This window comes from Pleurodeles waltl, chromosome 6, assembly GCF_031143425.1.
Source record: "Pleurodeles waltl isolate 20211129_DDA chromosome 6, aPleWal1.hap1.20221129, whole genome shotgun sequence".
Classification (NCBI taxonomy): domain Eukaryota; kingdom Metazoa; phylum Chordata; class Amphibia; order Caudata; family Salamandridae; genus Pleurodeles; species Pleurodeles waltl.
The window spans coordinates 990,511,136-990,537,596 of record NC_090445.1 but is presented as its reverse complement, the minus strand read 5'-3'; the positions used below and the strand labels follow the sequence as shown (position 1 = coordinate 990,537,596).

Below are 26,461 nucleotides of genomic sequence, written 5' to 3'. Positions count from 1 at the left end.
GGTCCCCGCACAAGGGCGGGAATATTCAATGTTTATGACTTTGATGAGGATCCCCTGGAAGAGAAACTAAAAAACACTGTTATTAAGGCCCTTTGCCATTTTAACATTCTTCACAGCTTTTTTAAATTACTGGGTATTCCCAGTCTGATGATAGGTATTGATTCAAGCATGTGACAATCTGAAAGATCCAGTGCCAGAGAAACGATTTTGCTATGTGTATCCTGCGCTTTTTGGCCTCGCTAATAAATAGATTAAAAATAAAAAAATATATATGAAGCTTGGTGGTCTACCATTAAAACGTGTATACAAAACGACCAGATCAAAAACAAATTTCATTCTCCACTTACCTTAACTGTGTTATCGCCTGACTGACCATTATTACGTAAACAGTCCAGAAAAATGGCAATTTGTGGGTCACTTCTGTGATAATCTTTGTCCTCTTCATTTTCATCTTCGCCTCTAGATCTTTTAGATTTTGGACTTCCATCTGAAATAGAGTTGTGGATCTAATTGGTTATACTACGCAAAAAGTAACAGATTACGAGAAAAATATAATGTAACAATGTGAAAGTTTGAATACAACAAGAAACATTTTATGTGTGTTCACTTAAATACTTTTGGTCCTTAACTGATCCTGATCCTCCAGGGTTAATAAAGGACAGGAGGCAGGGCGCAATCCCCTGTCCAATACTAAAGAAAAAAAACGAGTTGCAACCTGCAGTATTGTACAGAAGTCAAATTTCAATGGTATTGCGCAGGGGGTGAGCGACGGACATGCAGTCTGCCATGTAAGGTGTTTCCAAGTAAATCAAAAACATATGTGCACCATGTAATAAAGTGAATCCACACCAGATGAAGATATGTGGTAGGAGGTATTTATTACAGCCTCAACCAACAGCCAGCATATCAACTGTCATGCAGAGAACCCATCTGAGCAGAACAGAACTGCGGACCATTGTCAGAAAGAATAGAGTTAGGAAAACTCTCGCGTTTGAACACAGATTCTAAAAAACTAATCACAGATTGAGAAGTGATCTCTCTCACCAAACTCACCTCCACCCATCGTGAATACAAATCCAGCAACACCAACAGGTAAGGAGTCTGATGTTCTCCATGCAATGGCCCCACAATATCGATAGCTAATTCACCCCATGGACTTTTTGGTAAACTTCTACAAACCATAGGTGAACATCTTGGTTTGAGTACCTTATCACTAGCTTGACAAGGTGTACACTCCCTAACAGTACGTTCCACCATCAAATCTAATCCAGGCCACCAGAAATCCTGACGGATGCGCTCTTTGGTTTTAGAAATGCCCATATGCCCTTCATGAGCCATGTTCACGATGTCTTCTCTCAAACTCAATGGGGGAATCATTCTTGTGCCCCTCATTAGAACAGCATCAACAACGGCTAACTCATTCGCAACTAACGACCAAGGTTTAACCAGACTTCGAGACTTATGCTGATCCAAAAGAGACATCACAGAACACAATTCACTATCCTTTTGCAACTCATCCCTCCATTCATCTTCCTTTACAGCCCCCAGCGTAACATCACAAACTCTTATGCCACACTCAGCATCACATTGATCATTTTCATCCTGAGATTTATCATTCTCTACCACCTCCACCAATCTCGACAGACAGTCTGCCGTTACATTTGTCTTTCCCAGAATGTCTTCAAACATGAAGTTATACTCCTGTAAGGAAATGACCCATCTCCTGATCCTCGAGGAAATCGAGTCCAAACCCTTCTTCTCAAAAATTTCTTTCAGGGGTTTATGATCAGACCTGACTACGAAAGAAGATCCCCACACAAATTTTCTGAACTTGTTTATGGCCCAGAATATTGCCAACGCTTCCTTCTCTATAAAAGAATAACATATCTCTGCCCCTTTCAAGCATCTTGAAGCACAAGCTATTAGCACCTCTTGGCCCTTCCTGATCTGAAAAAGAAGAGCACCCAGTCCCTTTATACTCGCATCAGTAACAATGAAAGTGGGATTCCCAGGTACAAAAGCTTGTAAGTTTGGTGCATTCCTGAGATCATTTTTTACTTGTTTAAATTCTGTACCACACTCTTCCGTCCAAACAAACTCTGCATTCTTACACATCAACTTCCTTAGATTTACTGTCTTATCTGCAAAATTTCGTATAAATTTGTTAAAAAATTCTGCCATACCTAAGAATGAAGAAACCTCATCTTTTGTACACGGTTCTTTTAACATTTCGATAGTGTCCACCAAATCCTTTTTAGGACTCACCCCCTGCCGTGAAATATGATGACCCAAATAGTCCAGTTTAGTGACTCCAAATTTACATTTGCTTCGCCTAAGAGATAACCCAGCATCAAGCATCCTTTTAAGCACAGCATGCACCCTCTCATCATGTTCTCTCACGTTTCTCCCACATATTAATACATCATCCTGGTAGCACTTTACGCCTGAAATGCCTTTAAAAAGATCTTCCATAATCCTCTGGAATACTGAGGCCGCAGAAACCAGCCCAAACGGCATACGCAAAAACTTGAAGGCCCCCATTGGCGTAATAAAAGCCGTTAATTCTTGACACTCTTTACTCAACGGAACCTGATGGTATGCTGATGCCATATCCAGAGTGGTAAAATAGCAAGCACCATCCAACGATGATACTAATTCCTCAATATTGGGAAGTGGGAACTTGTCAACCACCACTTCTTTATTTAAGGCACGAAGATCCACACATAGACGGATTTCATTATTTGGTTTACGTGCCACAACAATGGGAGCTAACCACTCCGTTGCCTCCACAGGCTGTATAACACCAGTGGACAACAATTTATCTATCTCTTTTTGTACAGCGTCTTGGACACAAATGGGAATGCGTCTAACTTTTGCCACAACTGGTACTGCGCCCTGTTTCAACTTAATATGGTGATTGTACCCCTTTAAACACCCCAAGGTGTCACTGAACAATTCACCAAAAGCTCTCACAAACTTGTTTTCGTCACCCTCAATAGATTGTACCTGAACAGATGGATGTGCATTAGGATTGAGAATGACACCCAAGCGTGCTTGATGACTCCAGCTCAACAAATTATCACCCCTCTCAGCAACATAAATCCTAGCATCAGTGAACCTACCATTGTACTCAATGCAGTCATCAAAATAACCTAATAACTTAATTGGCAACCCACCATAACCCGTAGGTTTAATATTAGGTTTGAACAGTTTCTTCCTTCCTTGAAAATTCTTCATAAAAAAATCCTTTGAGAGAAACGTGATGTGAGAGCACGAATCAAATTTCATTTTGACTCTAACATTCCCCACCAAAACCCACTCAGAGGGATGTTCCACCTCACTCTCATTAACTTGAAAACTGACTTCCTTTATTTCTGATCTAGAATCTCTCCTATTCCTCATCCTACAATTTTTTCCAAAATGTCCTCTTTTTCCGCAAACATTACAAGTAATCCTATTAGCAGGACACTCACTTGCATTAGCCATGTGTCCAAATCTTCCACATCTGTAGCAATTTCCTTGAAAAGGTGTTGCAAACGTCCTATTCCCCTGTGTCTTTCCTGTGCTATTTTCTATTACAACACCTTTCTCACGGACACCCTCATACTTTTTTTCCTTCTCATCTTTTTGTATGACTTGACACTCCACTTCTTGTGCTTTTACACTGACCTTGTCTTCTTTATGTGCTTTACTTAGTTCTCCAACACACTTTAACATATGCTCTACCCTTTTTGCAATACTAACAACCGCATCCAACGGTGGCTTGTCCTTTAGCCAGAGTTCTTCCCTCACCTTATCACTGCAACACCTCAGCACAAACTGATCTCTAATCCTTTCTTCTACCAACGCCCCAAATTTACAACTTGAAGCCAACTTCCGTAAAGCCGTAATATATTCTTCAACAATCTCCTCTTTCCCTTGCTCCCGCAAACCAAAATGGTACCTTTCCATAATAGTACTAATCTTTGGCAAGTAATGTAACTCTAGTTGTCTTGCACATATTTCATATTCATTCAACCCCCTCTGATCAGCTTGCGACAATGGAGGTAGATTTTCCAACACCTCCTGTCCTTCACCCCCTAAACAATGTAACAAAAGTGCCTGCTTCCTTTCACCACTCAAATTCGTACCACACACCCTGGCATAATTCTCAAAAATCTTTTTCCATTTCTTCCACTTAATAACCGGTTCTCCTGGATCTGACAAGAAAAACGGCGGCGCCGTAACATTCTGCATACTCACAAGAGGTGTAAAACACTTCTTCCCCACAATATATTCCAAACCCTATTAGTTGCTAAAAGTACTTAAAGTCCAAAAGGTGTGCCAGTCACTGTATGTCCCAGCACGATGCCGCTATATCAAACACGGGTCTTCAGGTGTGTTTGTCACCGCAGAGACGACCTTTTCAGTTTAATTCATTTTACAACGCCCAATACTTGCATTCCACAAGTGCAATACATTTTCCAAAGAAATGTATATTCCCGTGACCACAAACCAATATAGTGATCCTTATCCAGTCTCCTTCTAAGTTTCAACTTCCAATAGACCGTCGATGTTCTTCTTCGATGTCCTCCAACAATTGCGCTGTAAAAAAAAAAAAATTTTAAAAAATAAAAAAATTCCTTCTTCCTCATCTAAGATGGCCGCCACGCAACATTTGGTCCGTTTTCTTCAGGCAGTTGGGCTTGCTTTCTCTTTGAGCAATCTCGGATCGTTTTCCTCACTCAAAATGGCCGCAACCAAACATCCAGTCTATTTTCTTCAGTCAATCTGGCTTGTTTTTCTCCTTCCACCACACTCAAGATGGCCGCCAACAATTCCCACAGCTTTCAGTCCTTTTCCAATTGCTCACTGACCTTCTGACGTCGTGAAGCATACAGAGACCACTTTGATCCTCAGTAAATGCTCAAACAGCTTTCCACAAAGCCCCTACAACCGCAATTTCACACTTTTCTCCGCTAGAACATGCTGCAAGACGATCGATCCTCTCCCAGCACGTCTCTGTAAGTTATCTCCGTTTTTCTCTTAAATAATCCAAGCTCTTCCTTCTTTGTTGTTGTTGAGGCTGTCCCTTCCTCTGTGTTCCTTTCTCAGCCCAAGCGTCGCCAGTGTAATAAAGATATGTGGTAGGAGGTATTTATTACAGCCTCAACCAACAGCCAGCATATCAACTGTCATGCAGAGAACCCTGCATGACAGAACCTCAGAACAAGCTGGTTCCATGCCCAGTGTTCTGGCATGGAGCCATGTTACATCATTACACACCATCTGCTATTTAAGCAATCCAGGAATAGAATCCTAATACCAAGCACCCTTCCCACAATGAGACTATGGCCCGAAAACACGTGTCCCAAATTCTTTAATGAGAAAACATTGGGTGCGAATTACACTCCCAAAGACACACATGAAGGGACTCCCCTTCGGGGGTGAGGCTCACACAGACATTCTGAAACCAGTCAAAGGACACAACACATAAACAAATAGAATTCAGCACCCGTGCCTAGCTCACTGAGTCATATAACTGGACTGCTTACGTACACAAAGTGAATGTGTACACCAGACCCAAATTATTAATGTGCTAAAACATATTAATAAAAATTGTGAAAACAATGTAAGTGGGTAGTGAATCTATGCCACTATCATACTGTTTGAACATCTAATCCCATGGAATCATAGGGTCTGTGGATATTTTTTTTTTAACTCTTTGACGTCTTCGTAGATTCGAAATGAAACACGTAGGATTGAGTATAAATATATGACATGGATAATGAGGAATACATGGGATTATAAAAAGTATTAGTGAGCTAAAAACGTAAATTACATCACTTTTTGTTTTTATAGTGACGTTTCTCCTCTTCATTCAAGGATAATTAGATTGTATTCAACTAAATGATCTTCGCTCACTTGCCTTCATTTGTAACTTGATTGCAATTGTTAATAACACCAGCAGCAATCTACAGTTATTACATATTCCCACGTATTAATGTTGATGTAGAAGTCAGCCTTTGTCAAGCCAATTGCTCTTCTCACATTACTCCAAAATTAAGAATTGTTTTTTTTTTTGCCCTTATTCTTGGATAGAGGTTGGGGTGTTACAATCAAAAAAGAGTTTGGCTTTCGGGTGCAATTTTGTCCGTTACCATCTGCCAGTGACTCGTTCCTGGACATCACACAGGCGTTTTGCCTGATATGGAGCCAAGTGGAAATGGAAAATTCTCTGATCCTCTAGAGAAGAGGAACTTGCGTTGGTGGATTCTAATACTGATTTATAAATGCCTCCATAAAATCATATCTAATTCCAAACCAAAACCATAGTATGAAAACTGCATAAATCTGATAAACACAATAATATACAATCGATACTCCTAAAAACAAAAACAAAGAACTTGTGAAGTGGCACAAAAAGATAGCAAAATATTTTCACAGGATAACCTCTGCTGATAAACTAGAGGGCACATTGAACGTGCTATTTAGTTAGGTGAGCAAGAAATGAGAATTAAAGAAGAGAGACCAAAGCAGAAATGCATATTAGAAAAACTAAAAGGAAAGGAAGAGGAAGTGGCGGGGGAAATGAAAGATGTGAAGAGAAGGAGTATTTCCCCTCTCTATAACAGGTTCTAAAACGTTTAAAATAAAAAAATCAGTAGACCCTCAATACAATAACAGCAAAAATCATGTTTCTTCCCACTCAATATTCATCAATTATACTCTGAAAAGAATCTTACTGTTCAGAACCAACAAAACACATTTCCCTTTTTTTAAAACGCAAACGTCTGAGCAGCTCTCTTTTGTTTCGCTTAAATTTTAAACTGACATCAGGTACAGTTTGTAAGTATATGGATTTAACTGAACGCAGACCTTGCACAGAAATGTAATTTCTATGCAGGAATACATGTAAAGAATGCTAAATATACTTAATTCACCTCCATTTTCTTGTGGTCTATGTCTCTTCCAGAAGTCTGTTTCACGTCGCTCCTCCTCTGTACAATAAAAGACAACAGTCAGCGACTTTATACTGGACTTTAACAGGCGTAAATAATACATTTTGTTGCTAAAACTGTAGTAAACCTGTACCTTCTCGAAGTCCAGGTACCAGCTTAAAGATTATTTCTTCCAGTGTATTGTCCAGTCTTATAAGAAAAATAAGATAAATAAAAAATTAGGCTTTTATAAGGGACAGACAAATGTTTAATTGTCAAATAAAGCACAATTAAAAGACTGAATATACTAAATCAGAAGTGTTAGATCACTTTTGCAACAACAAAAAATACACGTCATCATACCGTTTCACAAATACTTTTATGTTCATCCATACATCATTCCTGATTGCACATCGCAGCAAGACGCAAGTTTGTCAATGAAACTGCAGAACTTGTGGGGAATGCTTGCACCAGATGCAGGATGGGAGACATGATTCTCTAAAAAATGCTGTCGCTTTTAACGTTTGAAAACAAGACCCAGCCAATCACACCAGCTCAGTTTCTTTTTTAATAAGTAATGTTGCAGCATATATCATGTTTAATACAGGGATAGTTGCGTGGTTGTTCTGAAGGATTAGAGCAAGAACTGAGGATACCCGAATTGCGATGAAATTGAACTTTTCCTTACACAGGCAAGAAAATAAGTTACTTACCTGTAACTGTGGTTCTCCAGTATTGGTATCTTTCATAGATTCACATGCTTGAATCATTCCCCGTCGTCGAAGTGGGAGTCCCACGGTACATAGAAAGAAATAAATAGAGATTTTTTTTTTTTCTTCATTGAAGTCAATAGGAAAAAACACATTCAATTGTAGAACTATCAGCCTATTTAGAAAGAGCCCAAAATTCAGCCAATCAGGCGTGACCACCCCTTTAGAACCCTCAGCACAGAGGCTCAGTCTCTCAGATTTCTCCGCACTAGAGATTACCGGAAAAAAACAAAGGAGGTGAGCCTCTCTGGGGAGGAGGGTGGGTCGCATGTGAATCTATGAAAGATACCAATACTGGAGAACCACAGTTACAGGTAAGTAACTTATTTTCTTCTCCAGTATTGGGGTATCTTTCATAGATTCACATGCTTGAATCAGAATAGCCAGCAGTAAGAAAAAATGTTTGAGTTCTGAAACACCAAAAGTATGCCTGTGTATAATGCATGCTATCTGAACTCATATAGGTAATTAACATTTGTAAATCAACCGTTAAACATATTACCTATATAAAACATATATATATATATATATATATAAACACACATAGATATATAAACATAAAATTATCTTTCTAACAGTGCATAGAGGATGGAGGGTAAGAGGTTATTGGCTCACCTTATGCAAATAAATTACGTAATACTGCTTGTCCTACCGCAGCATCCAATCTGTCCATAGCTTCCAGGCAGTAGTGCTGGGTAAATGTGTGAGCACGTGTCCATGTTGCCGCCCTGCAGATCTGGCTCAGAGGGACTCCTGCAAATAGAGCTGCCGAAGTGGATACCGCTCTAGTGAAGAGCGCTCTGACACTGGATGATAATGGCTTCCCTGCCAACTGGTGGCACAACTGTATGGCAGAAGAGATCCAGCGCGCTATGGTCTGCTTAGTAACGGCTTTACCTTTATTGATCCTTCCATAACTGACAAACAGTTGTTCAGATTTACGGAAGTCGCTTGTCCTTTGTATATAAAATTTTAAACAGCGTTTAATGTCCAGAGAATGTAGTGCGCGCTCCGCTGCAGTTTGTGGATTTGGAAAAAATGTTCTGAGAACCACCGGCTCATTTAGGTGAAAAGACGATGGAACCTTAGGTATAAATTTTGGATTAGTTCTCAAAATGACCACCTCTGACTTGAATTGGAGGAAAGGTGGAGAAATTGTGAAGGCTTGGATATCGCTAACCCTCTTCGCTGACGTCAAGGCCAGAAGGAGGGCTGTTTTAAAAGAAATGAATTTGAGGTCCATCTTATGGATGGGTTCAAACGGATGATTCATTAATTGGGAGAGCACAATGTTCAAATGCCACTGCGGATAAAGACGGTGAATTGGCGGAAACATCCTAAACAAACCCCTGAGAAGTTGTTTTATTATTCTGGACGACCATAAAGAAGGTGACTGAGACGTTCGTCGGAAACGGGATATGGCAGCCAGGTGCACTCTAATAGATGAATGTGAAAGGCCGGATTTAGCCAAATGCAATAAATATGGCAGAATCTGTTCAGGAGAGGACCTTAGAGGATGAACGTTGGAAGTTGAGCACCATAAGCAAAACCTCTTCCACTTGAACTTATATGTCCGGTTTGTAGACTGAGCCCTGGCACAGGCAAGCACCTCCCTGCACTCTGGAGGGATATCTAGTCCATCGAATTCATAGAATTCAGGAGCCAGGCTGATAAATGAAGAGATGTCAGGTTGGGATGACGAACCTGACCCTGGTTCATTGTTAACAAGTCCGGTATTGTTCTTAGATGAACGTGAGGCTGCTCCGAAAGTAAAAGAAGTTCTGTGAACCAGAACTGGCGTGGCCATCTGGGAGCAATTAATAGAACTCTGCATGGTTCCCTCTTCATCTTTTGCAGAAGTCTCGGGATGAGTGGAAGCGGGGGAAAAGCGTATGCATAAATCCCTGACCATCTGATCAAAAACGCATTCCCCTTTGATCCCTTCTGCGGTCGCCAGCTTGCGAAGTGTTGGCATTTCTTGTTGTCTCTGGTCGCGAACAGATCCAGACTGGGTTTGCCCCACCGACGAAAGAGACGCTCGAGAACTGACTGATTGAGTTCCCACTCGTGGCAGCTGGTTCGAGTCCTGCTTAGGGCATCTGCCCAGGTGTTGTTGATCCCCGGGAGATGTTCTGCTCTGATGGAAATTCGATGTTGAATTACCCAATGCCACAGCTTCTGCGTTTCTAGTGATAATGCTCGAGATCTTGTGCCTCCCTGTTTGTTGATGTAATGCATGACCGTGGTATTGTCTGTTCTTATCAAGATTGAAGAATTCCTGATGTTTGAGAGGAAGGATTTGAGTGCCAAGGCAACCGCCCTTAACTCCAATACATTTATGTGGAGAGTCGATTCCTGAGTGGACCATTTCCCTCTCACTGAAAGATCCTGCAAATAAGCACCCCATCCGTCTAGGGATGCATCTGTTGTTATTATGTGCATCGTCTTGTCCTTCAGAAATGACAGACCTTCTGAGATGAGGGGAGTATCCTTCCACCACTTGAAAGCCTGTCTTGCTGATGGGGTTATTCTGATTACATCGTCGAAAGAGCCTTCTATTTGTTTCCATTGATTGTCTAACTGCTGTTGAAGTGTCCTCATGTGCAGACGACAGTTTTTTATCAATGGAATGCAAGACGAAAGCATCCCCAGAAAAGACTTGTAAGTCCGCACTGAAGCGGACTTTCTTTTGCTGAGACGTGCTGCTAAATCTCGAAGTTTCTTTCGCCTGTCCTGTGAAGCAGAGGCTTTTGCCTGGACAGTGTCCAAGATGGCTCCTAGAAAGGTGATGTTCTGGGTAGGATCTAGGTGAGATTTGGGGTAATTGACTGTCAAGCCCAGAGCTCCGAAAAGAGATAGACATGTTTCTGTGTCCCTGGCAGCCTTCGATGTTGTTCGTGCCTTTATTAGCCAGTCGTCTAAATACGGGAACACCTGTATCCCTAGCTGTCTGAGGTGAGCTGCCACTGGTGCCAAAACTTTGGTGAATACTCTTGGGGCCGACCTGAGGCCAAAGGGTAACACTCTGAACTGGTAGTGAGTGCCTGCAACCCTGAATCGTAAGAATTTCCGATGATTGGGGTGAATGGGAATGTGGAAATATGCGTCCTGAAGATCTAAAGATGTCATAAAGTCCCCTCGGTTGAGTAGGCGCAGGACGTCTTGAAGGGAGATCATGCGAAAAGACTGCTTCTTGAGGTATTTGTTGAGCGAACGAAGATCTAAAATAGGTCTCCAGTCCCCTGTCTTCTTCCGAATAAGGAAAAAGCGGGAGTAAAAACCTGTTCCCCTCTGGCTCCTTGGTACGATCTCTATTGCTCCCTTCTTCATTAAAATAGCAATCTGATCCATAAGCTCGTTGAGATGGGCTGGCGGGGGACCTCTTGGTGGTACATGAGGGGGAGGTTGGTTGAATTCTAGTGTATGCCCTCGGTTGACAATATCCAGTACCCATTTGTCTGAAGTTATTTTGGACCACTGGTGTAGAAATTTGGAAATTCTGCCCCCTATTAGAGTGTTGATATAGGGGCTGGGTGCACGCATTCGATGAGGGTCAGTGCTTTCTTGTCGTCTCCTTGGCCTTGTAAGCCGACTTTCCTCTAGTTTGTTGCCTGAAATGAGTGGATGAATGTTGTCGAAAGGAATGCGGTTGTTGCTGGCCAAAGGTTGAGCGGAATTGTCCTTGGTAAGAGGAGTATTGAGGATATTGTTGAGCGCCTCCTCTATACGAAAAGGTTCCTCTCCCTCTCCGAAAGGGCTGTCTCTTGTATTGTAGTGTTGCCAGAGATCTGGCTGTCTCAGTGTCTGCTTTAATGGACTGTAACGCATCATCCACATGCTTGCCAAACAAGAGCTCGCCATCATACGGCATGTCCAGGATCTTTAATTGTACTTCCGGCCTAAAAGAAGTAGCTTTGAGCCACCCCTGGTGCCTGAGTATGGCCGCACCGACCAACTGGCGAAAACCTGTAGAGGAGACGTCTATGGCACAGTCTATGATTTCAGCCGAAATCTTTTCACCTTCCTGTAGAATCTTGCGTGCTTCTACTCTACTATCCTCAGGTAACATGTCTATAAATTGTGACATGTCAGACCACATCTGGCGATCGAATCTCCCTAGGATTGCTAGAGAATTTGCTGCTCTAACAGTGGTGGCCGCCATAGTTGAGAACTTTTTCCCTATGGAGTCCAACCGACGTCCTTCTTTGTCTGGGGGGGCAGTCAGAGATGCCGATGGATTCCTGGACCTCCTCTGAGCTGCCTGCGATATGACCGAATCCGGTTTAGGGTGGCAAATCAAACATGCTGGAGAATTGTCCGGTGCCTTATATTTCTTTTCAAGTTTCAGCAAGACTGCGGGAATGGAGGATGGAGTCTGCATGACCTTAAGGCCTTCCTCCCAAAAGAAGTCAACAATGGGTATGGCCCTTACAGACTTCCTAGTATCTTCCTTGAAGTCATAAAGAAAACAGTCTGACTGCTTCGATGTAATTGGCAGCTGGAATCTTTTCGCAGCTCTTTCCATAACACTATGGAAGCCACCAATATCCTGCGGTGGAGAGTCCACTGGTGGTGGTGTAGATGGAGATGGAGTTTGGATTTGATACTCATCCCATTCTGGAATTAGTGAATCAGAGTCCTGAATCTCACCTTCTTCTTGCTCGTCCTCGGATGAAGGTAGAGCAATATCCTGTGCAGATGAAGGTGCTGTGGTAGGATCCGGAAATTCCGATGGTCTAGCAGGGGTGGACACTGGTGTCTGCGGAGGTTGCACCGGGGTAGAAGAACCAGGTGGAGGAAATCTCGAATAATAATCCTGCATCATCTGTTGAAGGCTGGCTATCAACGAGACAGGCATCTGAACTGTCTGTTCCTGTTGCCCTTGAAGTTGTAGGTGACTTTGATCTTGCTGGTCCGAATAAGGCTGGAGATCTTCCTCTTCATCCTCCTCCTGGCACTTAATGCGTAGTTCAGATGGACTACGTGCCACCGGAAAGAAACCATCATCAGAATAAACATCATCGTCATCATCTTCGTCAGCAAATAGATGCTGCGGAGGTATTGGTGTGACCTTACTGGGCGATGTATGCGATGGAAGTAATAGAGAAGACTTGCTCTTTATAGGTAAAATTCTCTGCGGCAGGTAAGGAGATGCTCCAAAATGAGGATATTGAGTCGTCGACGGAGCCACCGTCGACGGAGCACTCGTCGATGGTGTTCTCGTTGACGGTGTAGGCGTCAACGGAGCCGTCGTCGGTGGAGCCGTTATCGGTGCCGTCTGCGTCGACGAAGTTGCCGTCGACGGTGCCAATGTTGACAAGCTTTCCGTCGACGGGGCTGCTGCCGACGGGGTTGTCGTCGACGGATGCGTTGTCGGTACTTTCGTCGGTGAGATCGGCGGAGATGTTCTGAATTTACTCGTCGATGAGTGCGTCTACGGTAAAGATTTCAGCTTCTTACTCGTCGACGGCCTCTTTGTGATCTTCAGGGTGTGAGCCGACGATGGACCATACTTCAAACTCACCGACGTTATCGTCGTAGATGACAGTGGAGACGAGGTTACAATCATCGGCGATGAAGGCGCCGTAAACGTGGCCGTCGCTGTAGTCATCGACGAAGGAAGGCCTGCCGTCGACGAAGCGCTCGTCGACGGTGTCATCGACCGTGTAGATTTTCTGGACGCCAACGGTGGTAGTGAACTTGAAGGCTTTTTGAGCTTTCTTGATGAAGAAGCAGGTGTGGATGGCTCTGAGTGAACATTGCCACACGTTACCTTGGATGTTGAAGGTTGCTCCTCCGGCTTGTCCTTAAATGCATGCAGCTTCTTAGCTGACTTACTGCTCTTGGGGGATAGGCTCTCCACAGACCTCTTCCTTTTCTTTGAGGTCACTGAAGTGTCACTCTCTTCCTCCTCAGAAAAAGCTTCTCTGGCCTTTCTTTTCTGAAGCCAAAGTAGGAGCCTGGCTTCTCTGTCCCTCAGAGTCTTGTTGGGAAAGGTCCTGCAGATCTTACAGTCCTTGACCTTATGCTCTGGATGTAGGCAGTAGATACATTCCTTGTGAGGGTCCTCACAGTGAAGTCTTAATTTTCCACAGGTCCCACAAGGTCTAAATAAACCTTTTCTTGCTGTAGACATGATGGAAAAATACTACAGTAAGAGCAAAAGTGAAAAATTTGAAGATTTTCTCTTGAAGAGATAGAAAAACTGAGCAGAGCTCAGGGAGACTCCCTTACACACGACGTGCGGTAGAAAATCTGAGAGACTGAGCCTCTGTGCTGAGGGTTCTAAAGGGGTGGTCACGCCTGATTGGCTGAATTGTGGGCTCTTTCTAAAGAGGCTGATAGTTCTACAATTGAATGTGTTTTTTCCTATTGACTTCAATGAAAAAAAAAAAAAAACATCCATATATATAAAATCTATTGCAGTCTTGAAGACCAATAGGAGCGCACTCAAGGATTACTTGGTAAGACCAAAAAGGCAACGGGGAGGCGGGTGGGACCGTGAGGAATCCACAGGTAGCTAATGTATCCACCAGAAAAGTGGTTACCGAAGGTAAGTAACTCGTTCTTCTGATGGATACAACTACCTGTGCATTCCTCACCTAATGAATAGAGTCCCAAAGCAGTACCACGCCCGGTGGTGGGTGCCTAAATGGTCAAACCAAGAAATCCTGCAGCACTGACCGTGCAAAATGGCCGTCCCTTCTGACCTCAGAGTCCAAACAGTAATGCTTCGCAAAAGTGTGAAGGGACGACCAAGTTGCGGCCTTGCAGATGTCAACCACAGGAACACCTCTGGCCAAGGACGAAGTGGCCGACTTAGCTCTGTTGGAATGAGCTCTAATGCCATCAGGAGGATCCTTCTTTGCTACAGAGTAACAGATTTTAATGCAAAGAACAACCCACTTGGAGAGTGTTCTCTTGTGGACTGCCTTTCCTCTCCTCTTGCCCACGTATCCGATGAACAGCTGATCCTCCAGCCTGAAGTCCTTCGTTCTATCAAAGTAGAAGCTTAACGCCCTCTTTGGGTCCAAGCGATGTAGTCTCTCTTCCTCCTTTGAAGGATGAGGCGGAGGATAGAACGTGGACAAAGTAATTGTCTGGGCCAAATGGAAGGGTGAAACAACCTTCGGGAGGAAAGCAGCCTTGGTCCTCAACACCACCTTATCCACATAAAAGTTTGTATAAGGGGGTTTTACCGATAAGGCCTGCAACTCACTCCCTCTCCTTGCAGATGTTATAGCCACCAAGAAGACTGTTTTAATAACTAAATACTTTAAGGGGCAAGAATGCATAGGTTCAAAAGGGGACCCCATAAGGAAAGTCAGGACCAAGGACAAATCCCATTGAGGCATAACAAATGGTTTTGGAGGATATTTATTTAGAAGACCTTTCAAGAATCTGAGAACAATAGGGGATTTAAATAACGATGGTTGGTCTGGAAGACAAATGAAGGCTGACAAGGCAGACAAATAACCTTTAATGGTAGCCACTGCACAACCTTTCTGCGCTCGAGACAGAGCAAAAGACAAAACATCTGACAGATGAGCATGTAAGGGATCAATCTGTCTCTCTCCACACCACATAACAAATTTAGACCACCTATTAGCGTAGATAGATTTAGTGGAGTGTCGCCTGGCCGCTAATATAACATCCACTACATCAGGCGGGAGAGAGAAGGAACTCAGGTTGCCCCGCTCAATCTCCAGGCATGTAGGTGCAGACTCTGGAGGTTGGGGTGTAAAACCTGCCCCTGCGACTGCGAGAAGAGGTCTGCCCTGAGAGGGAGACGGAGCGGAGGGCACAGTGAGAGTTGGAGAAGGTCGGAGTACCACACCCTCCTTGGCCAATCCGGAGCTATTAAGATGACTTGGGCCCGGTCTTGGCGAATCTTCCTCAACACTCGAGGAATCAAGGGTATGGGGGGAAACGCGTAAAGGAACTGGCCGCACCAGGTTATCTGAAACGCATCCCCCAACGCTCCCTGCATCGGATACTGGAGGCTGCAGAATAACGGACAATGCGCGTTCTCCAGAGTGGCAAACAAATCTATCCGAGGAAACCCCCACATCTGGAAGATTAAACGGACTTGATCTGGATGGAGACGCCACTCGTGGTCGGCCGAGAAATGGCGACTGAGACTGTCCGCACGTACATTCAAGACCCCGGCCAGATGATTTGCTACCAAGCAAATCTGATGGTCCTTTGCCCAGGACCATAGTCGAAGAGCTTCTCTGCAGAGAAGGTACGACCCTACTCCTCCCTGTTTGTTTATGTACCACATCGCGGTAGTATTGTCCGTCAGGACCTGTACCAACTGACCACGAAGGGAAGGGAGGAAGGACTTGAGAGCCAGACGTACAGCCCGCAACTCCAACAGATTGATATGAAAAATCTGTTCCTCTGGAGACCAAAGCCCTTTGATCTCCAGATCCCCCAGATGAGCTCCCCACCCTAGAGAGGAAGCATCCGTTATGACCGTGGTCACTGGTGGTGACTACGCGAACGGCTTTCCTTGTGAAAGATTGTTGCCCGCACCCACCACTTCAAGTCCACAGCAGCATCTCCGGAGATCTTGACAGCACCTTCTAGATCTCCTTTGTGTTGAGACCACTGCCTTCGGAGGCACCACTGAAGAGCCCTCATATGCCAGCGAGCATGCGTGACCAACAGTATGCAGGAGGCAAACAGACCGAGCAGACGAAGGACCTTGAGGACTGGAACTACCGCTCCATTTCGAAACATTGGAACCAACTCCTGAATATCTTGAATCCGCTGAGGCGGAGGAAAGGCTCGATTCAATGTTGTATCCAGTACTGCCCCTATGAACAGGAGGCGCTGAGAGGGCTCCAGGTGAGATTTGGGCACGTTCACCGAAAAGCCCAGGTCGAACAACAACTGGGTTGTTGACTGCAGATGATGCGACACAAGCTCCGGAGACTTGGCTTTGATCAACCAGTCGTCCAAGTAAGGGAATACTGCTATCCCCTTCCTTCTGAGCTCTGCCGCAACCACTGACATCACCTTCGTGAAGACTCGAGGTGCTGAAGTAAGACCAAACGGGAGGACCGCAAACTGATAGTGCTGCGACCCTACCACAAACCGGAGATACTTCCTGTGCGACTTGAGTATCGGGATATGAAAATAAGCATCCTGCAAGTTGACAGACACCATCCAATCTTCTTTGTTCAACGCCAAAAGCACCTGAGCTAGGGTCAGCATCTTGAACTTTTCCTGTTTGAGGAACCAATTCAAGATCCTCAGATCCAGGATTGGTCTCAACCGACCATCCTTCTTGGGAATCAGGAAGTACCTTGAGTAACAACCTCGACCCCTTTCCTGCTCTGGAACTAACTCCACCGTGCCCTTTGAAAGGAAGACTTGAACCTCCTGTTCTAACAACAGGAGGTGTTCTTCTGAACAATAAGATGGGCAGGGCGAGATGGGGGGCGGAAACTCCCGAAAGGGAAGGGTGTAGCCTTTTCCCACAATACTGATAACCCAAGTGTCCGATGTAATAATCTGCCACTTGTGGAGAAAATGCCGTAACCTCCCCTCTACAGGAGAGGAGTGAGTGGGAAACGGTGGAAGCCTAAGGCTACTTTCCCTGCTGCACCCCTCCAGAGGACGAGGAAGAGGCAGAGTGCTGCTGAGAGGCTCCTCTGTTGCGGGCCCTACCCCTCCCTCTAAATGATCTATATGGGAGGGAAGAGGTAGGTTGCTGGAATCTCCCCCGAAAGGAAGAGGAGGAAGAGCCACGCCCAAATCCACGAAACCTCCTGAAAAATCTGGAGGAGGCAGAAGAAGAAGGGGCTTGCAGCCCTAATGATTTGGCTGTGGCCCTGCTTTCTTTAAATCTCTCCAAGGCCGAATCTGCTTTGGCTCCAAACAGTTTGTCCCCATCAAACGGGAGGTCCAACAGGGTTGACTGCACATCCGCAGAAAACCCTGAGTTACGGAGCCAGGCCTGCCTCCTTGCCACCACAGCCGTGCCCATTGCCCTAGCCACCGAGTCGGTTGTGTCCAGCCCAGACTGGATTATCTGGGTTGCGGCAGCCTGGGCATCCGAGACAACATTCAAGAGTCCCTGGGGAAGCTCCATAAATGAAGATGAAATATCGTCCATGAGAGCATGGATGTATCTCCCCAGAATGCAAGTCGCGTTGGTGGCCTTCAACGCCAAACTACAAGAGGAAAATATCTTCTTGGATTGTGCATCCAGCTTTTTAGAGTCTCTGTCTCCTGGTACCGTCGGGAAAGAACCAGGTGCTGACCTAGAGGAACAGGAGGCTTGCACCACCAAGCTCTCCGGCGTAGGGTGTCTAGACAGAAAGCCAGGGTCAGATGGTGCAGCTCCATATCTCCTGGCCACAGCCCTATGAACAGCCGAGGAAGATACTGGCTTCTTCCACACCTCTAACACCGGATCATCAAGCAAAGCCTCATTAAATGGCAAGAGAGGCTCCGCTGCAGCAGAGGCCGGATGCAGTACCTCAGTCAGTAAATTCTGCTTCGCCTCTGCCACCGGCAAAGGCAGGTCCAGAAAGTTAGCCGCCTTCCTCACCACAGCGTGAAAGATAGCAGCCTCCTCCATATATTCCCCTGGAGATGAAAGGTCCCACTCAGGGGAAGTATCCAGCCCACTGGCTGTATCCAGACCATGCAGTCCATCACCAGAGTCCTCAACCTCTCCTTCCTCCAAGACTCGTTGGTATTCCTGCTCTTCCAAAAGACGAAGAGCATGCCTCCTCGAATGTAGTCTTTCTTCGATACGCGGAGTCGACATGGCCACCGCCGAAGTCGAAGATCGGCGCCGATCTCCAGAACCATCCGACGCCGCGTCCGGAGCCACAGGCAGCTTCGGTGCCAAGGAAGGAGCCGGACGAAGAAATCTTGGAGTCTCCGATTGACCCGCCGGAGTCACAGGACGAAATCCTGACGTCGACGGGATGGAAACCTCCGGGGCCAAAACCTCTGGAGCCACCGGAGCGGCCACCGGCGACGACACCGGCGCCGAGCCCACATTCCCTAAAGGGAGAAAGGGCATAAAGGGTGCCGGCCGTAGAGGCGCAGGATCACCCAATGAAAAGGCCAAGGGCCCCGAAGGACCAGCCGGAGCACCTCCTGGAGCCATCTGTTGAAAGATGGTATACATCGCATTCAGAAATGCGGTATTATCGGCTCCAGGGGTGGGAAAAGCTGGATACTGGGGTGCCTGGATCGAAGGCGACCCAGACGCCAGCCTCGACGTCCGCGACACCGGAGACATCACAAGAGGCTGCATCACCTCAACCACAGACGCCTGTCCAGGCGAAGTCGGTGACGTCTGAGAGGGCAACGGCGTCGATGGATGTGGCGTGACCATGGGACTGACCTCCCAAGTCTTCCGACGCCGAGCCGAAGGCGACCTCGAACGAGACTCCCTGCTGGAATGACGCCGTGAATCCCTACGGCGCCGGGAGTCTCGATGACGCCGATGAGACCTTGGCGAAGAAGACTTTTTATGATGTTTCTTCTCCTTTCTCTTCGACTTCGCCATGAATAGTTTAGCCTCACGTTCTTTCAGGGCCTTCGGATTCATGTGCTGACATGAATCACAAGTTGCGACGTCGTGGTCGGAGCTTAAACACCATAGACAGTCGGAGTGAGGATCAGTAACGGACATCTTGCCGCCACACTCTCGACAGGGCTTGAAACCCGACTTCCTCTGAGACATTATTACCGCAGAGAAAATCCACGCAGCAGAAAATACACTGTAACTATGAAAGTAACAGTAGCTCCCTCGAAGATAACCGTTTCGAATGCACGGAAAAAAGGGAACTTACGTCGGCACGTCGGCGAGGACCTCTTATTGCCTGTATGACGTCAGACGGCGTCGCGTGGGCTAGTGTGACGTCCTCGTCGACGTGCAGAAGCTAGGAAGAAGATTTCCGTTGAATGCTGGCGCCATGGGAGTATTCATTAGGTGAGGAATCCACAGGTAGTTGTATCCATCAGAAATAATGTTTCTCTATTGCTTTCTATGTACTGTGGGACTCCAACTTCGACGACGGGGAATGATTCAAGCATGTGAATCTATGAAAGATACCCCAATACTGGAGAATCTGCCCTTCTACCTCGTTCGGACCTCAAAAAGGACTTGATTTCACAGTTACAGAATAATGCTTGCTGGGGGAGCAAATCTACAGGGGCCACGTAATCAGTTTGTCACGAACCAACTTTGTGGTTAAAAGCAGCATCTTTGTGAAAAATGAATCCAGTATGTAATGTTTACAGAAGTTAGAAATGGTAGCCCAAGATGCTGCCCTACACCTTTTTGTAATGGGTACATGCCTCTCGGAAGAAACTAAAGCTACCTCAGCTATGGTGAAGGGAATGCCAGGTCTTAGAGGTGCTTGAACTCCTCAATGCCTAAGCTTTAGATATTCATGCTAGTATCCATCTGGCAATGGCAGTCTTAGTTGCTTTGTTGCCCTGGAAAAAATCATTATATATAATGAAGAGACGGTCTGACTTTTGAAAGACAGACATTCCTTCAAGGTGAACCATTAATACCATGGACACATTGTGGATGGAAAGTGTTTCCTCAGCCAAGAAAATGACACAATAGTTGATAGCCAGGAAATGCTACATCCTGATTAAGATTAAATTCTGGATTATTATTATCAGTACATCATCTTTATGGAAATACAAAGGTGGATACTTCAAGGAGAGAGACCGGAAGCACACTTGAAAAGGACGGAGACATTGATTTTAGTGGATTATTTACACATACAAAAGTGCCAATTTGCCTTGGAACTGCCTCTTTTCACAGGACAGCATTAAATGGGAAACCAAGACATTCTGATACATGTGAGTTTAAAAAATAATTTTTTTGTGTAAACTGTAGGATGTGAGAAAGGACTGAGACACTGAGTTTTATGAATACACCCAGGTTGTGAATGTGATGTATACCATCTGCAGGTTTTCAGCACTTGTTTTCCAGAGACTATGCCATTATCAGTTAGTCGTCAAGGCTAGAGGTAAATGTAGGGTGCAACTTTGGAGTGAGAATGAGAATGAATAATAAACCCAGGTTGTGAATGTGATGTATACCATCTGCAGGTTTTCAGCACTTGTTTTCCAGAGACTATGCCATTATCAGTTAGTCGTCAAGGCTAGAGGTAAATGTAGGGTGCAACTTTGGAGTGAGAATAAGAATGAATAGGAGCTATCTGTATTGCTAGTCGAGCTAGTCTATGTAAACCATATGTACTGTCAATGGCCAATCTTGATAGGGTTATAAAAGTAGGTATCTTATACGGAGACTTTGTATCTTGAAAATCTGTAAAGGGTAGGGAGTCGCCTTAGTGCACATCTTTTATATTTGCACAAGAATTGTCATTGTGAATATGGATTTGAATACATAGGTATAGGACCATAATGCCACCTTTGGGACAATGAAGTACCTGGTCCTTCTCCTGATCTGGAACCATTAGGATAGCTCCTAAAATTTGACATTTCTGAATAAAATCGGTAGTAGCTCGGCTAACTATTTCTGAAATTTTAGAGGAGGGAGGATCATAAAAAGACCTCACAATACTATATTCAGTTCCCACTAACTTGGAATAATGAAAGAACACTAATATGCAAAAAGTGAGTCTAGTTCCCATTGGGATGTAATGTTCCTTAATGAATGGAGAGGATATGAGCTGAACTCCACCAAAGGAAGCATGTAGATTTAATATTGGCATCTCTTGGGGTTACAGACTGAGTGGTACACTGGTACTTGCAGCAAAAACTGTATTTTATGGAGGCTGAAAGTTGATTCTCTTTAGGAGAGGTCTAGCCTTAAGGCATGTGAAGGATCTTTTGCTAGTTCAAAGTAAAAGTGCTCAACGATTTCCACCTCTCTGTAGCATCAAATCTGTAAAAAGGTGTGAATGTTTGCCACAAAAAGATAAATTCACTGCCTTGTCCTGAATGTCTGAAGTAATCTGTCTGTGCATACAGATGAGCTCCTCATCACTCCTGGCTGCAAGCACCAAGAATTTGCTGATTAAGTAAGACAGAAACGTCTGCTCATTCATTCCTCAAAATGCAGGAGGAAAAAACTCAGCTAATGTTTCAGTGTTATCCCAATTCTGGTGGTTATAACAGCAATATCAGCAATATCATAGGAGAGCTTGTAGGAAATTACAATCTTTTGCATCATGTACTGCTACATTTTTGACAACCTTGTTGCTTGTTGTAGAGCTCTGTGCTCATCACCCCTACTAACCAGAGGTAAAGTGCATGTACTCCTCCTTTCAATACGATCACATTGGTATATTGCCAAAGTTAATTCATCTAGAAGTTCCTAGTATATAGTACAAACTGTACCCCAGGCCTGTAAGTTAAATGTCACAAGTGGACTGCAGCACTTATTGTGCCACCCACCTCACTGACAGTGTAAAATGTGGCTTCAGGCCTAACATTGTAGCCTGACTGTAGTAGTTTAAATACTAATTCAACCTGTCAAAATCACCCCTTTTACAGGTCTGAATCTTCCTTTTAGATATTAATAGGTCACCCTAATGTTTGGTTTACCCCATAAGTATGGTTTAGGTTATGGTTTAGATCATAAGTGTAGAGTGCATGGTATTTAAAAGCTGGGCATGTAGAAAAGTAATGTTAAACATTTCCATGCCATGAAAAGGCTCCAAAAGCTAATTTCACAGGCACAAGTCTGGCTTTTCTATAGAAAAACCTTGGAATGCAATATTACATTTAACACTGATGTCTCCAACCGGGCAGTAACAAGAAATGGCATACTTGGACTATTTGTGTTATTTATTAAAAGCCCAATTCACTTAATACAAATTAAGGAAAATGTACTTTTAGAATATTAACTTTTCACAGTTGACCAGTTCCAAGCAGACCTGCCCGGACCCAGCTGTTGGCCTCTGCTACATTGAGTCTTGACTCCCCCTGCAAAGTGCTGTTCTGGAACCCTGGGTGGTTGAAGTGCACTCCTCCTAACATGCTACAAAACCAGAGTTAGAAATGTTTTGACTGTGAAGACCTCCAGAGGACCAGGATAAACCTACCAAGCCGATCCAACCAAGGTGTGCTGCCACTGAGCTGAAGATTCAGGTTTCTCCTCTGAAAGCTTTTCCACAGCAGCATATCAGATCCAACTGGACCTCGCAGAGAAGATATCGGGATTTGTGGAACCCTCTTTGCAACAGCCTTTCCCCAATGGAGACATTAAAGCTCCAAAAAAGTGATTACGTGCGACCCAAGAAATCTTCACTGGTCAAAGGCACCAAAAGTATCTTGCCAGCGAGGGGCCTTCGCTTGGGCAGTTAATTCAGATTTCTTCTGCTTGAAGCTTTCTGCCAAAACTCAACAGCTTCCCCAGGGCCACTTTTGATTTCTATCTAACCTTGTGGAGCCCTTTGTGGCCACAGCCTGCTACCTTGCCTCAGTGAAGATTTCGGACTTCTATTTCTGAAACTAAGTTTGAAGATAACACTTTTGACCGGGTCAAACCTGGTTTCTGTGTCCCAGTCGCACTCCATTGCAGCTGGTCTCAAACTGAAACTAGGTACCAGTGTACTGCTGCTACAGGCATGTAACGCTTTTTGCACAATTTTTATTTAAAACTTTAAAATTCATATTTCCCGTACCCCTTACTGGAATTTTATCTTTTTGGTGTTATTTAATTTATTAGAGTTTACTCTATTTTTTTCTAAATTGGTTTGGGATTTTTCTTGCATTGTCTTTTATTTTATTACTGTTTTGGTACTGCATAATTACTTTACATATTTTGCCTCTAATTTAAGCTTGTCTGCCAGGGGGTTGAGTTTAGGGTTATTTAGTGACTTTAATGTTTCAACGTGACAAGGAGTGTGATTATAACTTGAGGAGGGTTGTTACCCCCCACAACTGATACTAACATTTCTTACAAGTTTGTTTTAGGGAAAAGGAGACATTATTTAGGCTTTTAGTCTCCAAAGCTTAAACTTTCTCATTTAAAACTGCGGAATAAGGGGGAGCCAGGTCTTTATCCTTGCAGAACACTGCTGTGAAATCTGTTATCTGAGCAGTGAGGATTTCCACCATTATGAAGTAATCGATTTTGGAAGTATGACATTTTATATTCATAACTTTTGAACATACTATCTATATAGAAACTGGCCTTTATATAATAAATTGTTCGATTGACAAAACAGATTTAAAGGAATCTGAAAGTACCAGGTCTAAAACAGTCCTGAGGTAGTAGGCTTAGCAAACCAGACCCAATCCAGCGACTGAATGGATTTAAACATTACAGTATGAATGCTTAATTGAACGTAGGCTTAGTTTAACATATCCGTTCCTGCTCATCCTGAGCTCCAGATCATTTATCCGAATGGATTGCCACTTTAGGTCTTTTAGGTGGAGTTTCCATTGGAGCTGCAAACTGTAATACTGGTTGATGGGAAGCGTCTTGGAAGTTAGATGCATCAGAATGTGGTATGTAGTTGTGCTTATGTTGTTTACTTAGAATTCAAACACCAACTTTGGAACTGCATCTGTTTTCTTTTGAGGACCGTCAGCATGAGAATCAACTGAAGTGCCTTGTCTTTTGCCATTTTGGTAATACGGTGAATCCCCTTTTAAACACTTGTGTGCCCAGGACGAGGTGATCTCGTCCAAGGCGCCGGTTCCCCTGCTAAGGGCCCCCGGGGGGAGCGCTGGCGCTCCCCCTGATGGCCAGGCACACCCCTCCCCTAGGCAGGGATGGAAGGGGAAATCGCTTTCCCTTCCACACCCGCCCCCCCCGGGATCCCCTGTGGCGTCTGATGAGGTCAGCGCGCTTTTGCGCGCTGACCTCATCGGAGGCCTTCCATTCCAGTGCCCGATCGGAGGAGAAATACAAAGCATTTCTCCTCCGTCACGTGGAGGGGGCGGAGAGGCATGAAAGGAGAGGAAAGGCCTTTCCTCTCCTTTCATGTCGCCCTCGAGCATTTCTGCTGCCCGATCGCATCAGCAGAAATTCCACTAGAAACCACTGATTTTTTTTTCCCGTTTATAATTCATAAGGAGAGCGGCCCCTTGGGCAAGGGCCGCTTTCCAGGGGTGCAATTTATTTTTTGGCTGTTTCTGCCCCCCTGGGGGCAGAAACCCCCCTAGACACCAGGGACAGTTTTTTATTTGTTTTTTTATTTGTGGGGAGCGACCCCTTAGGCATGGGTCGCTCCCCTGGGGGCAAAGCATTTTCTAGGCCATTTCTGCCCCCTTTGGGGGCAGATAGGCCTATTTTTATTAGGCCAATCTGCCCCCAAGGGGGGCAGAAACCACTAGACACCAGGGAAAATGCTCTTTTTTTTGTATGTTTGGGAAGTGCTCACTTAGGCAAGGGTTGCTCTGGGGGGGGGGGGGGGGGCAAATTATTAGTAGGCCATGCGATCTGCCCCCGGGGGGGGGGGGGCAGAAACCACTAGAAACCAGGGAATATATATTTTGAGGGCTATTTGAAGTAAGGGAAGCTGCGATTGGCGCTAGACATTTGTTAAATATCCTGGGGGCTCTTAGGCCAAAAGGAAGGACACGAAATTGAAAATGGCTTCCGGCTACCAGGAATCTAAGGTACTGTCTGTGGGTAGGGTGGATGGGAATGTGGAAATATGCATCTTTTAGATCTAGTGTAGACATGAAATCTCCCTGGTTTAGTCGCAGGAGGACATCCTGTAGGCTTATCATGTGGAACGACTGCTTTTTTAAGTAGATGTTTAATTCTCTTAGGTCGAGGATCGGCCTCCAGTCTTTCCACTTCTTGCGAATGAGGAAGAACCTGGAATAAAACTCCCTTCCTCGCTGTGACCGAGGTACTTTCTCTATAGCTCATTTGAGGAGCATCTTGCTGATCTCCCTCTTGACTTGTTGTGGAACCTTGATGGGGTCCTGCGAGGAGGATTGGAGGGAGGTATTTGGATAAACTCCACTAATTGGAGGACCCACTTGTCTGATGTGATGATTTGCCATTGCTTGAGAAACAGGGATATCTTTCCGCCTAGAACCAGAGGAGGAGGGTTGGATGTAGCCGGCGCCTTGGATGTATCAGGCTCTACGAGCCGAGTCCTTAGCCGGGCGAGTTGAGCGTCCCCTATTGCCTGATCTACCATAAGCTGTCTGTGGTGTTTGCCTTTGTGGGTAGTACTGACGAAACTGCTGAGAGGAGGAAGGATAGGTTGAGAATCTATATTGCTGATAGCCTACTCTATAAGAAGGCAGTCCACATCCTCTAGCTCGAAAGGATGGCTTCCAAAACTGGAGAGTCCCTAGCGATCTTGCTGTATCCGTGTCAGATTTGATAGATTGTAAGGCCTCATCAATATGTTTACCAAATAATGCTTGGCCATCAAAAGGTAGGTCTAAAATCCTATTCTGTACCTCAGGCCGGAATCATGTAGCCTTTAGCCAGCCTTGTCTTCTAACTACAGCGAGCTGGCGAAATGCAGTTGTGGCTATGTCCATTGCACAGTCTATGAGCTCAGCTGATGTGCGCTGAGCTTCCTGTAACATCTTCCTTGCCTCTGATCTTCTATCCTCTGACAAATGGTCAATATGCGGGGCGATGTCTGCCCATAGCTGTCTGTCATACCTGGCTAACACCGCTAGGAAGTTAGCAGCTCTTATCACTAGGCTAGCCATCGACGAGAACCTCTTTCCAATATTGTCTAGCCGTCTACCCTCTCTGTCTGGAGGTGCAGAAATCGGAGCAGACAGATTCTTGGACTTTCTCTGTGCCGCCTGGGCCACCAA

At 44.9% G+C, this 26,461-nt stretch overlaps 1 protein-coding gene across 2 annotated transcripts in view; it reads right to left on the bottom strand.

Moving 5' to 3' along the window:
- The window catches only part of PCGF5 (polycomb group ring finger 5), a 479,167-nt gene that overhangs the window by 305,666 nt on the left and 147,040 nt on the right, over positions 1 to 26,461 (bottom strand). For both annotated transcript variants that reach the window (XM_069239871.1, XM_069239870.1), the window contains exons 4-6: positions 7,075 to 7,130; positions 6,924 to 6,980; positions 348 to 487 (exon numbers count right to left, since the gene is read on the bottom strand). In XM_069239871.1, the coding sequence (XP_069095972.1) occupies positions 348 to 487; positions 6,924 to 6,980; positions 7,075 to 7,130 (253 nt within the window). The remainder of the gene's footprint in view (positions 1 to 347; positions 488 to 6,923; positions 6,981 to 7,074; positions 7,131 to 26,461) is intronic.